At 33.7% G+C, this 15,056-nt stretch overlaps 1 protein-coding gene across 3 annotated transcripts; it reads right to left on the bottom strand.

Annotated features, from left to right (window-relative positions):
• Positions 1–536: 536 nt before the first annotated feature.
• On the bottom strand, positions 537–14,425 carry LOC18439457 (LRR receptor-like serine/threonine-protein kinase FEI 1). 3 transcript variants are annotated; one of them, XM_011627009.3, is made up of 16 exons: positions 14,204–14,425; positions 13,963–14,036; positions 13,040–13,120; positions 12,717–12,950; positions 12,008–12,140; positions 11,291–11,362; positions 10,969–11,040; positions 10,720–10,791; positions 10,082–10,153; positions 9,904–9,975; positions 8,764–8,885; positions 5,545–5,718; positions 4,750–5,082; positions 3,546–3,791; positions 3,170–3,303; positions 537–1,028 (listed from the first exon to the last, which is right to left on the bottom strand). In XM_011627009.3, the coding sequence occupies exons 4-16, from the start codon at positions 12,889–12,891 to the stop codon at positions 807–809; spliced, it is 1,899 nt and encodes a 632-aa protein (XP_011625311.1). In that variant the 5' UTR covers positions 12,892–12,950; positions 13,040–13,120; positions 13,963–14,036; positions 14,204–14,425; the 3' UTR covers positions 537–806. The 3 variants fall into 3 exon arrangements, with proteins under 3 accessions (XP_011625311.1, XP_020526086.1, XP_020526087.1); XM_020670427.2 differs by having other exon boundaries at positions 8,788–8,885; XM_020670428.2 differs by having other exon boundaries at positions 12,825–12,950.
• Between the last annotated feature and the right edge of the window lie 631 nt (positions 14,426–15,056).

Here is a 15,056-nt window from a genome sequence, read left to right as displayed (position 1 = left end):
AATGTGTATTCATCAAAAATAGGGGAATCGTAGAAAATTATAAAAAAATTATTTTAAATAAAAATAATTGACCAAAATACCCCCCCCCCCCCCTTCCCAAATTTTTGAAGGTATTTTGATTAATTTATTTTTCGTGGATATTTTTTTTACATGTTTATTAGATGTGTCTCAATAAGATGCACATACCCTCCAAATTTCAAATCATTCCAATTTGTATAAAAAAAATGAAAAATAAAACATTACTGAACAATCGTGACCGCGCGATGAAATTCGATCGATGATAAAAGTAAACAAAATCACTATTTATTTTCCCCTATATTCTGTGATATATATATATATATATATATATATATATATATATATATATATATATTAAAATGGTAACCAACTTTCAAATAAGAGAACCACATCTCTTGATTATTGCCACTTCTTAATAGGAAAATAAGCCCTTGAGTTCAACTTCAAATCAAATAGGAAGATGAACTCATACTAGGAGGAACTCTTACTGAAAAAACAACAAAAAAAACTAAAATGTAAGACTTGAACAAATGCCATACATTTCTCTTACTCTAAAACTCTTGAAGGAAAATCCTGGTTCACCACCTTCACAAATCCTGGACGCCAAAAGGAATTACCAAGACATGCATTTGCCCATTTCGATTCTCTTATCGAACTGGTACTCGCATTCCATGCATAAATAAACTTGTTTCCGAAATGTGAGATAGGCGACAAGTATAATACAAGAAAAGAAGAAGATAGAAATGAGAGAAAGAAAAAACAACAAATATTACAATTGATGCATAATATCAATCATCAAAACTTGAATAAGAGAAATCACTTGGGCAAGGAGCCAACACTTCAAATTCGAGCATATGGACCACCCTATGCATCGTGGGTCGCTCCTTCACATTTGAAGAAACACAATTAATTGCTATGCTCAACAATGCATCAAAGCTCTCCTCTTGCACTCCCTCACAGAGAGGATCCAAGATCTCCCTCTGCCTCCTCTCTTTAACCAATAGATTCAACTGCCACACAAGTACAGTCCATCAGCCGTTACGAAGTACGAGAGATAATAATGAACTGAATGTCGTAAGATAATAGGAAATTTCGAGTGTTCTAAAAACTAAAATCGTGTTTTGGATGACCCACCCACAGTACTGATCTTGATAGGCAGGATCAAAATCCGGATTGGCCAAACCAGTAATAGAATCAGTTAAAAACATAAAAATAAATATAAAAATAAAATCAAGGGGATTTGAGGGGTAGGAACCCCATATCGCCTAATCACCGTATCCAATCCAGAGCAGCAATTCCCAGTATGGATCGCCAAGTTTTAGAACGCCAGGAAGTTTGAAGTATATGAGAGAAAATGAATTGAATATAAGTCATTTGTTCTATTTATTCCTCATTATTCTTCCGGTCTGATGTTTCTATGTAATATTTTTATGGTAACTTCTGTAGATAATATTCTTAACTGTTTTCGTGGCTGCATAAGAATACTTTTAGAAGATGCCATCAGTTTAATCATCTGTTGCTGGTCAAACAATCTAAAGAGAGAACAAGAAGAGTTCACCACTTAGTTTCCAAGATCTATTATGATATGAGCTCCCAATATCTCTAACAAGTAAGAACAGAACTATGGTTTACCCTTGCACACAATGATATCATTTAAATTTTCTACACTTTTTTTTTAAACTAATTTTCAACACATTCTTAAAAATCACATGCAAGAAATGAGTGAAAGGATCACAAATTCATCCTGATAAATTGGGTAGGAAGTACATAAAAAAAAGGAAATGGAAATAAACCTCTCAACTCCAAACGAGGAAAATAACCTCCAAAGATGCATCCCCCACAATCTCATTTTTATCCTTCATTTTGTAATAGATAACAATCATCCACTCCTCCATAACAAACTAGGGACAATTCCTTCAATGATAATACATGAACCAAAGAGATCTTGTAGAGGTCAGATGTCAAAGCCTAGTGCTCTTGAGCTCTTGGGCACACACTCTATGTTGCATATAAGAAAACCCAATTTACCAATAGAAGCATTATCAATCCAAGAGAACTTGAGAGATTAAATTGTGAGCTACTGTTTAGGAGCCAGAAAGCATATAATGCTTCTAGGATCAAAAGGTAGAACTGTATAAGTTGAGTCAAGTCATATTGTGGAACAACGATTTGAGTTAGAGAATCAACTGGGTAAATTTTTAAACTTTTCTCTTTTCTTTTTTTACTTTTTGTTTGAAGTAGTCAATAATGACAAAAGGATATTGTATTATTACATTACAGACATGAATAACTGAAGAACTGCAAGAGTGAACAAAAAATGGCATACGTCCCTCTTTTGCAGAAAAAATTCAAGCCCCTATTTTCAACTCATGTACCTCTCAAATCAAACTCAAGTTGAGGAACTTGAATTGGAGTTAGACCAACTTTTTAAACATATCTTGCAGCAATAGCCAAAAGTTAGATCAAGGAGGCTCATTGCAGCAGCCACAAGGAGGCAACTATATTTTTGGGAATATTAACTATCTTGCAGTATCTTTTCCTCTCAAAAAGCAAATTTTTAATGGTTCTAAGATATGGACAACATTGAGTGGATAGATTATTTAAACGGTTGAGATCCTCAGAGGAGAGATGAGAGGCTTGGAATGAGTATCAATGGATTGATTGAGTCTAGAGCATTGAAAGGTGTAAGGTCCTTTCATTCCTTCCTATTTTACCCTGTAATACAAAAATTCCAATAATACTCTCCTACTCTCCACTTTTTCCCCATACATGTGAAGTTACTCTCAAGGCTTATAAGAAACATAGTCAACGTGCTATTTAAACGGTTGAGATCCTCAGAGGAGAGATGAGAGGCTTGGAATGAGTATCTATGGATTGATTGAGTCTAGAGCATTGAAAAGTGTAAGGTCCTTTCAGTCCTTCCTATTTTATCTTGTAATACAAAAATGCCAAATATACTCTCCTACTCTCCACTTTTTCCCCATACATGTGAAGTTACTCTCAAGGCTTATAAGAAACATATTCAACGTGCCAATAAACAAGAAATAAAAGGGCAAGTATTATTAAGATTTAACAATCTCCTGCAACCCACACGAACCAAAAGAATTTAATTTATTTGGTAAGAACACAAGCAAGTTATAAAAGGAATTACCCAACCAACAATGTTCAGGCCTTTTTCAATAAATGATGGATCAGTAGGACGCTTCCCACTCAATATTTCAAGAAGAAGAACTCCAAAACTATACACATCGGACTTTTCAGTAGCTCTGCCGGTCTGCATGTACTCTGCAAAACAATCAACCATGGCAATAATATGTATTTTGAATGCAATCTGTAGTTTCCATACACAATTATAATATGTGTGCGCGCACAAATCATGGGTAATGGAATATAGGTTGCTGCCCATTCAATGACCAGCAAGGCTTATACTACATTGAAATACCCAAAAGGCATACAAAAAGGTAAGCAAAAGGGACTATGGAATCAGAAGTGGAGTTCTCAAATTAAGAGAACTTTCCATATCATACCTGGAGCCAAATAACCAAATGTTCCAGCCACAATGGTGGTGACATGAGAAACTTCATCCCCCAACAATTTGGCAATCCCAAAATCCGATACAAGAGCTTCCATATGTCTATCGAGTAATATATTGCTGGATTTTATATCACGGTGTATAATTCTAGGAGAACAATCATGGTGTAGATAAGCCAGACCTCTAGCAGCTCCTACAATGATCTTTATGCGCGCATCCCAGTGAAGTTGCTCAGACCTTTCTGCTCAATATTGGCAAGAACATGTTCAGTGATCTAAACAACGTAATATGATTGAAACAAGTATATTTTATTTTGATGTCCCAGAGCCTCATAGCAAACATAACCATCTCATAGTCCATTAACATGATGCATCAATGTAAAAATATCTTGGAACACCAAATTTCTTGATGAAAAGGCGAGCAGATCATGCTTTGTAGTAAGTGCAGCACTTGGGCATTCTGTAGATCACGAGTTAATTGACATTTTGCCCCAACCCCAAATAGATAAGGATTCCTCGAACAATGAGGGGAATGTTAAAATTTGCCATAGGAGTCCCACATGGTCAGTAGCATAGTACACTGATTTTTTCCCCCCTTTTTATGGATAAAAAAGGAAATAAGCATATGTCTACTTACATCTGGGTGTAGCCAAGGAGGAATATACAAGCAAAACAAGAAATTCGATCATCAAGAACTCATAAACGAAGAAGTCACTCCTAACTTTCATCCTCATTTTGAATACAGTTTACAAAAGCCTGAAATGATTGATTTTGTAGTTCACTTAAAAACCATTGGTTAACTCCCCACAAATATACAAAGAACACTCACCCAAGTAAACAGCTCCAGCAAAAGAGACAAAGATGCTGAAACATATTGACATACGCCATTATGTAATCACTAATCAGTAAGAGCAACACTTTTACTTTGTAAGAAGGTAAGTATGGTTTCAGTGAACTACATTTAATGGAAAGAAGGAAATATCCTAGTATCAAAATAAAAAAGACAAATCAAAATAAAAGAGACAAAATGAATTCAATGTCTTATTATGAGCTCATTAAAAGAATGAATACAGTAATATTCTTTCAACCAACATAAAATATTAATCAAGAACATAAATTATTAATCTCTCTCGACTCAGCATATAGACTTGGATAAAATATTCTTAAGAAGTAAATGGGTTGTGAAGATTAAACATTTACCGTGCAGTACTTCATCCAAGTTGCCGCCAGATAAATAATCATAGATAAGCAATTTAGAATAAGGAGAATTGCAATATCCTCGCAAATTTACCAAGTGACGATGCTTGATACTTCCAAGAATTTCAAGCTCCCTCTCAAAAAATAGATCAGAACTTTCATTTGTCTTTACAATTTTTTTCAGTGCAAAAAGGCAACCATCATCCATTGCAAGCTTGTAGACCATTCCAAATCCTCCAGAACCTATAACGGTTTCACCATTTAAAGCCTCTATCTTTGTTACAATATCTTTTGAATTATAGGGCAAATCACCATGGAATATGACCACTGATGTGCCTGCCATGATGAAAAACTTCATTAGGGCCTCTAGAGGCATTTAGTAAAAGGATCCGGTTTCTATGCGGCCAAACCCGCATATGTAGAAATGTGGGCCTCTTAATAAATCTATTTTTGAGATAGATTTTAGGACTTAATTTTTAAGGACATGTAATCTCTAACATGGACATCATGAATATGAAAAAATACATAAATTTTAAAAACTAGAAATAACAATTCTAGTAAGAAAACATTTGGACCGTTAGTTTCCATTGTTTTTAGATGGAACACCTACTTGCAACCATCTTTAAGATGGATGCTTTACACTTTCTGGACCCCATATGTAGAAATGCGGTCCAGCCTGCATGAAACAATTTTCCTTAGTAAAAATATGAACTCTTCAATTTGTTAGAACAAATTATAAACCATTAGAGTTTGGATCACAGGCATTCCTTTAACGAATATACAGAAGAACGTTCTAACCTTCATTTGCATTCAGAGCTGGCTTTATGTCATTTTTCCGCAACTTTTGGTAAAGAAAGCAACCTGAAAAGCACATCACTGCAACAAGAAGCGAAACACCTATTGTTGCCACAGCACTAATAAGGAGGCCAGCTGAGTATCTGCCAGACCCTCTCATTAACCCTAGAATTTTCACTGTGACATGCAAATTGACAGAATATTTTAGATCCCACAATGTATTGTATGCAACACTTTGTAACCCTAAAATGTAAAATTAAGGTGCGCCTCAAAAATCTATTATAAAAGGTTGTTTTGATGTTGGAAAATCATCAAATCAACCTTCTCGATATTGAGATGTATGAATATGAAAAGAAAGAAGATTTCGAGTCCCAAAAATATTGTATCTACTTGATTTGAACTATTTTTGGAGTTTAAAATTTTACAGCTTGAGATGGAAATAGATTCTCAAGCCATCCTAAGAATTTTTTACACCAAAATTATATTTATGATAAAATTTGGAGGTACGCCTTAATTTGATTGTTCAAGGTTGCAACCTTATGCAAACCACACCCTTTATATTTAACATAAGTTCACAAAGAAGTTGAAAGAAGAATCTAGAAGTATGCATATTTATCAGAGAAAAGAAAAACTAACATCGTAAAGTCAAATGATGTTCGATTTTGGCAGTTAGAGCAAGATAGGCTCTAGGGGGTTGATACCATTTGACAACTTTATCCATTAATAAAGTAATTGTTGGTCTAAAGATATGCTTATAATGAAGATTCATAATTCAGTCTGCTTTATTTAACACAATGTGACCTAAGATTGGTAGGTTCATTCACATCATGGGCTACATAACAGCTTGTCATAAATGATACAAGTGACCTACTCAAGAAAAGCAAGTAGTGAGCATTTTTTATAATTGGAAGGTAAATGTTCCGTGGAATTGGAAGTTCTTCTTTGCTGGGAAGAAAGATCTCATAAGGAAGTTATGGGTGTCTGTGTTTAATAACCTGCTGGAATGTTAAAGAAGTTCTAGGAACCTGTGTTTGACAGCCTGTTGGAATATTACATAAATATATATATATATATATATATATATATATATATATATATATGTATTAATAATTTAAATATAAACATATAATATATAGAACAATGATCTAATGCAACGGTTGTATCATAGTATAATGCAACGACACTTCTAGAAATCCATGTTTGTGGTATTTGTATGACCCCAAATTTTGTACACACACTATCTTCATCTCAATAATCAATCCTAAAAAAAAAAAGTTCAATTTTAACTGTAGATATGGTCAAAATGAGTTCCCTCCAAAAACGAATCTAGACCATTTATTTTGTCAATTTCAAGATCTTAGCCTTTATAAACTCAAAATCATTTTTTTCTTTTTTAACATTGTTCATCTAATGATAATAAAGCCATCCAAACAAATTAGAAATGAAAAAATTCTTCTAAGGCCAAGATCTAAGCATCTCACCAAAATGAACGGCCTATGTTAATTGGACTAAAAAACTACTTTCTAGGTTGTGTTTTCAAATTTTTCTTTTTTGCAATTGTTCATTAGAATAAAAAGAGTGTATATTTCAAATTTTGGATCAAACAAATGGCCATATAAGATGGTTTTTTAAGGTTGTTGCATCATATTACTCTACAACGGTTGCATGAAATCATTACTCTAATAGATATAACATAATATATTAAATATACATTTGTATTATATAATATATTTAATATGTATTTGTAGTATATGTAATATTTATTATATTAAATATATAATATTTTTTATTTAAATATATTTATTTAATATATATTTTATTATATATAATTATGTTACATATATTATATATATATATTTATTTATTTGTGTGACATATAATACTTTATATTTATTTTATTAATTTATATTTGCATTATATATAATATATATGATATTTATGTATCATATCTATGATATAATAAATAATATTATAATGAGTAATGATCCTATGAGACCCTCCCACACCCATGTGTGTAGGATCCCAAAGGATCACCATTACATTTGGCACAGATCTTTAGAAAAGTTATCATATGGGTGTAGGACCTGACTTTTCTAGAGATCTGTGCCAAATTTAATGGTGATCCTTTGGGGTCCTACACACATGGGTGTAGGAGGATCTCATAAGATCATTACTCTATTATAATATATTTTATTTAATTTATATTTGTATTATATGTAATATATTTATGTAATATAATATATTTATATGATACAATAAATATTATATATATATATATATATATATATATATATATATATATATATATATATATATATATACACATAATAAGGATTGTCTACAAAAAGACCATTAACCTTTTGTACAAGAAGGTCAACTATTTCTACTCATTAGATGTCAAATTGGATGGCTTGGGGTGAGTTACAAAGTCTGAGAATTTTTTTTTGAAATTGTGTCTAATTAATGACACTCTTACAACCATCCATTTCGAAACCTAAAGGACAGGAATGATTGTGATCTCCTTGTACAAAAAGTAAATAGTCTTTTTGTAGACAATCACTATGTAATATACATAATATATAATACAACATAATTATTTACAAATATTATATAAATAATATAATATAAATATATATAAAAGGAGGGAGGCAGAATAAGGTTCGAGGAAGAAGCCCTTTTCGAGGGTCAAGTTCCTATTTTAACATCCGTCATTTTAGAAGGAACTTTTTTTCTTAAGTACAAGGGAGTAAGGAAGTTCTAGGGGAGCTTCTTTACTGTATAAGTTATGTACATGAAACACGAGAGTTGTACAATAATGGGGAAGTTCATTATTCCTCCCCTAACTTCATGTTGTCAAACACGAGTGAACTTCATCTGGACAAGTTTCTATAATTAGGAGTGGAGCAGTAAACATGGTTCTCTTTTGAGACCTCCCCATAACATTGTAACATCATTCTATTTAATATAGAAAATCTTTAGAAAAGCAAAAAAGAAGCATTCACATTCGTAAATATTACCTAACATTATAAAAGTTTATATGTTGAACATACGGATTACATTGAATATGTCAATGAATAACAATAAAGATCAATGCTTTGTAATAAATAGAAAGCATATCCATCCATGAGGCTCAATAAATCAAAAAAAGACATAACTAATAGACATAAAAGAAGCATCATGCATTGTCATGGCAGCCAATCGCCCACAAGGGTTAGGTGATACCTCCATTTGGGGAAGATAAAACACCTGAAACAGGAGATTCAGGAGTTGCTGAAGGTCCCTCAATGGCATTTCTGCATATCACACTGACTTGTCTTCCACAAAGACCACGATTTCCAACAAACCTGAAAATGTTTTGAAAAAAGAAGCATCAATCATATGTGGTTCAGGGAGTTATTAACATAAACCAGTCCCTTTTTCAAGATCATCAACATCACAAAATCAGCACGACTTAGAATAAATAATTCTACTATCATAACTTGGCAATCAAAGCTTGAGATCTCCATAAGCAGTGGTCCATGGCTTGCCTTCCACATTGTTTTTCTTAAAATGCAGCATATTTGTTTAAGTGCAAATGCCCATTTAATACCACCACTTCAAACAAAGCCACTTCATTTTTTATAAACAGAACTAGAACATTCTTTGCCGTCGAAAAATTGTAATCACATTACACAACACAACGGCTTCCACCTAAATCTATAATAAGTACTCAACTAATCTGTGGAACCCACAAAGACCACTTCTACAGCATGTTTTTAATTTTGTCAAGTGACATAGAAGTCCAGCCGGCTAATCCTAATAAACTAGCCACATACTGCCTTAGAACATTGAAGATCAACAAGAGTACGTACTCTTGTCAAAAAAAGCATTGAAGATCAACAAGAGTACGTACTCTTGTCAAAAAAAGCATTGAAGATCAACAAGAGCTCATTCGATCGCGCAATATTTTGTTGCAACCATTGCCCTTCATTTATTCAAAATCAACCCATAAAAGAATACTTAAGAAGGGTGCAAGAGAGACACATGGTCAATGTATGGCATATTGATATTACTTGTACCACTCAAACTCCAAGTGGAGAGAGAATTACAGATTTCAGAGTCAAAAAACAACAATAGAATCTTTTTTAGAGGCTTATAACTCCATAATCTGCTATAGCTTTTAATGTAATGAAATAAACAACATAAAGCTCATGGAAATCCCGAAAGAGCTATTTCTCAGAATTAAGCACAACAGAGTAGAACAATCAAGAAGATACAAGGTGATACCTAATGTACAATGATAACTTACAATATCAGAAAAGCAAGGTCCAGTCTATAACTGATAGGAACTACTCTGGAAGTTAAAAGAACGGAGATACTTACGATTTTTGGTTGAACTTACTAAGACCATCTCCAAGTGGAATCTCACCAACCAAAAAATTGGTAGAAACATTGCTTCAAATTCAAGAAATAAAAGAAAAAGTCAATGACCGACACTGACAATGAACCAACAACAATCAATAATTGAAGATAGATTATATCAGTTCAAGTAAGAACTTACAATGTTGAAAGTTTTGTCAAATTCCCAAGTGAAGAGGGAATGGAACCACTGAGACTGTTGCTGGAAATGTCACTGAAAACTCAATCAGAAAGAAGACAGACACAAATATCAGAATATTGCAGTAAAATCAGCAAACCTCTTTTAAATTGAAAAGCTATAAAAATAACTCTTTAACAAGTTTGAATGGAAAACACTCTGAGGATGCTCCCATGAACTCAGTTACGGTAATGCCAATAGAGGAATAGCAAAAAGGCATATGAAAAAGAACTGGATTAGAGAAAAAGGGAAATCATCAATTGGTAGGACACATCAATTGGTAGGATGGACCTTCGATTAAGCTGCAACATCATGAATAAAATATATTTCTATCTCGAACCCAACCAGTAAATTGAAATAGATAACTCATGTTTGAATGGACTTCTGAAGGTTATGAAGATCTATTCATCATAATGTGAAACCTTGTGCATCTTAAAGAAGAAGTAAAAACAACTCACTTTGACACAATCATATACTGAAGAACATTCCAGCTCACAGGAAAATCAGATCAATCTCTGATTGCACACAGCAAAGAAGACATATCCACTTTTTTACATGAGGATGTAATGTGCAAATTTATTAAAACAATAATGATTACTCACAGAATTTTCAGCTCCAAAAGGCTCCCGAACTCAGTAGGAATAGATCCACTTAAAAAGTTGTCCTGCAAATACCTGACAAAGTTCATTGAACAAAACAAGGAACTGACGGTTAAAACATGTAGGCGTTAATGTAATAGCAACATATCAACAAGGAAATATACCCCATTAGTACAGAAGCTGCACATGTATAAAACAAGCAGCGTAAAAATGGTTCCTTTCACTTTATCCGAAACCAGTCAGAGCACTTACAAAGCTCTAAGGTCAGTGCAGTTCCCCAATCCTGAAGGAATAGTTCCATATAAGTTATTGTCATGAAGAGCTCTGGAGTAAGAAAACAGCATGAACGTTACAAACATATCCCTCGAGAAGAAAAACAGCGATGGTTTAGTAAACACACTCAAGCTATGAAGAAGACTGACTGCATTATCACTGAGAAAATGCCATGATGGAAATAAGTTGCACATAAATGGTAATAAAACAACCCAACATCCAATAGCAAGTAATGCAGCATACAAGTAGAAAACTAGATATATAGAAACAGCTCCTAATATTATCACAAGGGAATACTTACAATCTTCTTAGGTGGGTTAGCTTCCCAATATCAGGCGATATGTAACCACGCAACTTATGGAATGGAAGACTCCTGGTAGGAGACATTAAGTTCCATTTAAATATATTACAAAGAGAGTGTGCACAAGAAGCACAAAGTGAAAGCACAATAACAGGTTTGCCCTTGTGAGCAAACCAACATGGGGTTCAATTCTGGAGAGAAGCCCAATATAAGTCTAGTTAACCAACCCACTTCCAACTGCATGAAATGCATGGCCTTGAGGCAATATCCAGGCAAAATAGCATTTGCAAGGGAACAAAAGATCATAACTGAAACATATAAGCAATGTGCAACTTTAATGGATGAAAAAAATCTTAAAACTTTATAAATGTGATTTTTTTTTTTTTTTTTTTTTTTTTTTTTTTTGGGGGTAATTCAATGGGGAAGACTACCCATTTTTTCAAGTAGATTAGGGATTAGCTTTTTGAAGGTGTTAGTGGTGGGAATGGAAACCACAATTTGGTGACTGGGGTGTGGGGTGCTACCACCACGACCTTAGCCCCTTTCCCAATCAGAAATACTGTAGAACACTCAAGATGCTCACATCTTGTCCAAAACAGAACTTTCGTCCAAATTAATTTGCCATTTCTCAAATCACGATCACTAATTTTTTGAAAGTTAACAGTATTACTACTCGTATAGATCACCCGCTTTCCAATAATTGGTATTCAAACTTACAAGAAGATCACACGCTTTTCCTTGTCACAAGTTACTCCTTTCCAGCCACATGGATCTGGATCTGATTCTCTCCATTGAGCAAGGATACCATCTGAATCACTAATTGCTGACTTGATACTAATTAAAACAACACCTGCAGTTGGCAAGTTGAATAATGTGATACAAAATTGACGAGTTGAAGAAAGCATGAAATATTATGAATTACGAATAAACTCATGTAGTCCCAATGTAACTCTAATAGTTAAATGCTAAATAGCATATTGGTACCAGGAACATCTGCTGATCTGCGTAAATCAGTGGGCCAGAAACTTGAAATGTTATGTCAGTACCGTAACTACACACTTTTTCCAAAGACAGTTTTGCGCTTTTGCCCCTGATAGTTTTTAGTACATTAGATGAAAGGAATCAATCTCAAAAGACTATATTACCACTAGATCTTTCTTTCAAAGAAATAGTATTATTTTATTTTAAATAGAGAACAAAAGAGGGTAAAATGTTAAAAAATACAAAATACAGATAACATCTTGTCATCCATATTACTAACTCTTGCTTGTCCAGTGCTTTAAGCACGAACCACACATAGTCATGTATATAGAAAACAAATAGTTCAACTACTGAGTAGTATTATGTTTCTAGCTCGACAATCTACGGAGGTGTTTCAGGTACCAATATGATGTTTTCCATTATAGAACAGCTTGAATGATCATACCATCGGGATTCAGTGCTATGCTTGTCTCAACAAGAACAAAAACCAGCAAGAGTAATAGTAGCATCAACTCTGAAAATTTCATTGCATGAAGAGATGCCCATTCATTACATGTTTTTTCAGCTTCAACCAAAAAGCCACCAATATTACTGGGAAAATCTCTTCCCAGACCAGACATTGGAAATGCCCAACATATGGATTGGCACAAGAGGACAACAGAAGCAAGGGCATGTGTGCCTGTGAAAGAAGAAAAAAACGTTAAACAAACAAGTCACAAAATCATGGAGATTCATAGATAAAATAATAAATATTAAATAGAGATGTACCTCAATGAGCTTCAGCATCCGATAATTCTAAGTGAAACCTGCTTCTTCGATGAGGATAAGTATTCTCATTCAGATGACCTCCTGCATTATCATATTAGTTTATTTCTAAGGTGAATTCAGAAATAAAAGACAAAGGAAAATTTAAACCATAAAGCTAATCACTAGTGAGCAACACTGGTGCATTCAACATTACCCATAATGAAATAGTGAAGAACTCAAGCAGCCATAAATATCCTATATTATGCTAATAAACTCTGCTCGCTTAAAAAATCAAAAAAATCCTACTCAATTCTAGGCGCACAAATGAAAATCCGACAAAAATCAAATGTAACGACTATCATCAACTATATGAACGATAGCACAAAACCCATTGAATCCCAACCCGATATTGAAATTACTCTGCAAGCATCTATGCATGATGCAGGGGATTGATTCTATCAGGAAACATAAAAAATAAAAAACAAAAAGTAAAATGAAATAAAACTGTGGTGGATTGACTCCAAGCCAACATATATGAAATGCTTAGTTCTTACCTCTTGATTCAGAAAAATGCTTTTAACTTTCAATTATAAATCTTGAGAGCTGGCCATAACCACTAAAATATTGAGATGAATAATTCTAGCAAAATCACCAAAGAAAGCCCAATTGCTCCATCACTCAAAAGCAAATAAACCAAACATAGCAATAATCTACAAGCATTACGTTTAGTGCATTCCTAAACCTACGACTTATCCCACTGCACTACTAAATTACTGAGCTCTGAATAAACTCAAATAAACCTCAGTTCAGTGTTTTCCTAACCCTAAAATTTATCCCACAATGCTACTAAATTACTGATCTGAGAATGAACTCAAATAAACCAGCATTCAAAGACCGGTAATCACATAAAAATGTAGACAATAAAAAAGGAATGAGCATGATACCTGGAACCAGATCTGGTGAATTTGACCTGAGGCATTTCAAAACAGAGCTGGACGTGAACCACAGCACAAGCCACCTGAAAAATGATGATTATAGAGCCTCAATCAATCCAGTAAGAGAGAATTTCAAGTAATGCCAGATCTCAGAGCTTCAATCAAAACCACAACATAAACCAGGAAACAAAGGCCATGAAAAAACTCATATTTAACCAGAAAAGGAGGATTGCAGCAAAACAGTGCTCACCAACAAAACAGAGCATAACCAGCTCAAAATTGGTAGCAAAACTCAATAACAGTTTATTGAACCTAAAGCAATATCCAAGCTTCAAGCTTGACATAGAACTTTGGCATAGCCCAACTAAACAATGGCGATTGATAAAACCCTAGATTACACCAGTTGAATACTTCTATAGCACTGCGGCATAATTCATCTTGCAAACACCTTGTATCGATTGAATGGTGCTATAGCAATGCAGGACGCTCAACTGATAAATAGCGTTGCAGAGAATCTCAGATAAACCCTAGATCACATAATTCCACTGAAAATGGGCCCGGAGGAAGGCTAAGCGTTCGATCAAAAGCCAGTTAAGTGGGAAGGCATGCTGCACTGTACTGTCAGTTGCTAGCGAACATTCTGCAATAAAGCGTCGGCAGTGCACGAGATGTGTATAGTTAGTAGCCTAGGCAAGTAATGTTGAAATATTCAACCCAAAAAACCGTAAAAAAAACTGAACAGATTATGCTCACAAACTTATAAGTAGATGGTATGAAATTTGATAGCTACGGTGTGTCACAACCTGCAGAATAAAAATTTGAAATTTTCACTTTAATCAATGAAATAAATATAACTATCCAATTTCACATTCAATGGCTAATATTAATTGTAACAACGTTAGAGCTTGGTCGAAAAAATAAATACAACCACTAATTTCATATCTACTTATCAATATTAATTGTGAGTATTTTACACTAAAGGTAAATAATCTCATTATATACTTCTTCAGAAAACAAATACTTTTAAAGGAAAATAGTTTGATACAAAACCCCACCTCTTAACTCATTGAAAATTGCTGTTTAAGCACCATAAAATGTTTACA

The sequence above is a fragment of the Amborella trichopoda genome, chromosome 4 (assembly GCF_054954075.1).
Source record: "Amborella trichopoda isolate Santa Cruz 75 chromosome 4, AtrichopodaSantaCruz75HAP2 v2.0, whole genome shotgun sequence".
In the NCBI taxonomy this organism is placed as follows: Eukaryota; Viridiplantae; Streptophyta; class Magnoliopsida; order Amborellales; family Amborellaceae; genus Amborella; species Amborella trichopoda.
The sequence above is the reverse complement of the archived record's forward strand: the minus strand, read 5'-3'. Positions and strand labels throughout refer to the sequence as shown.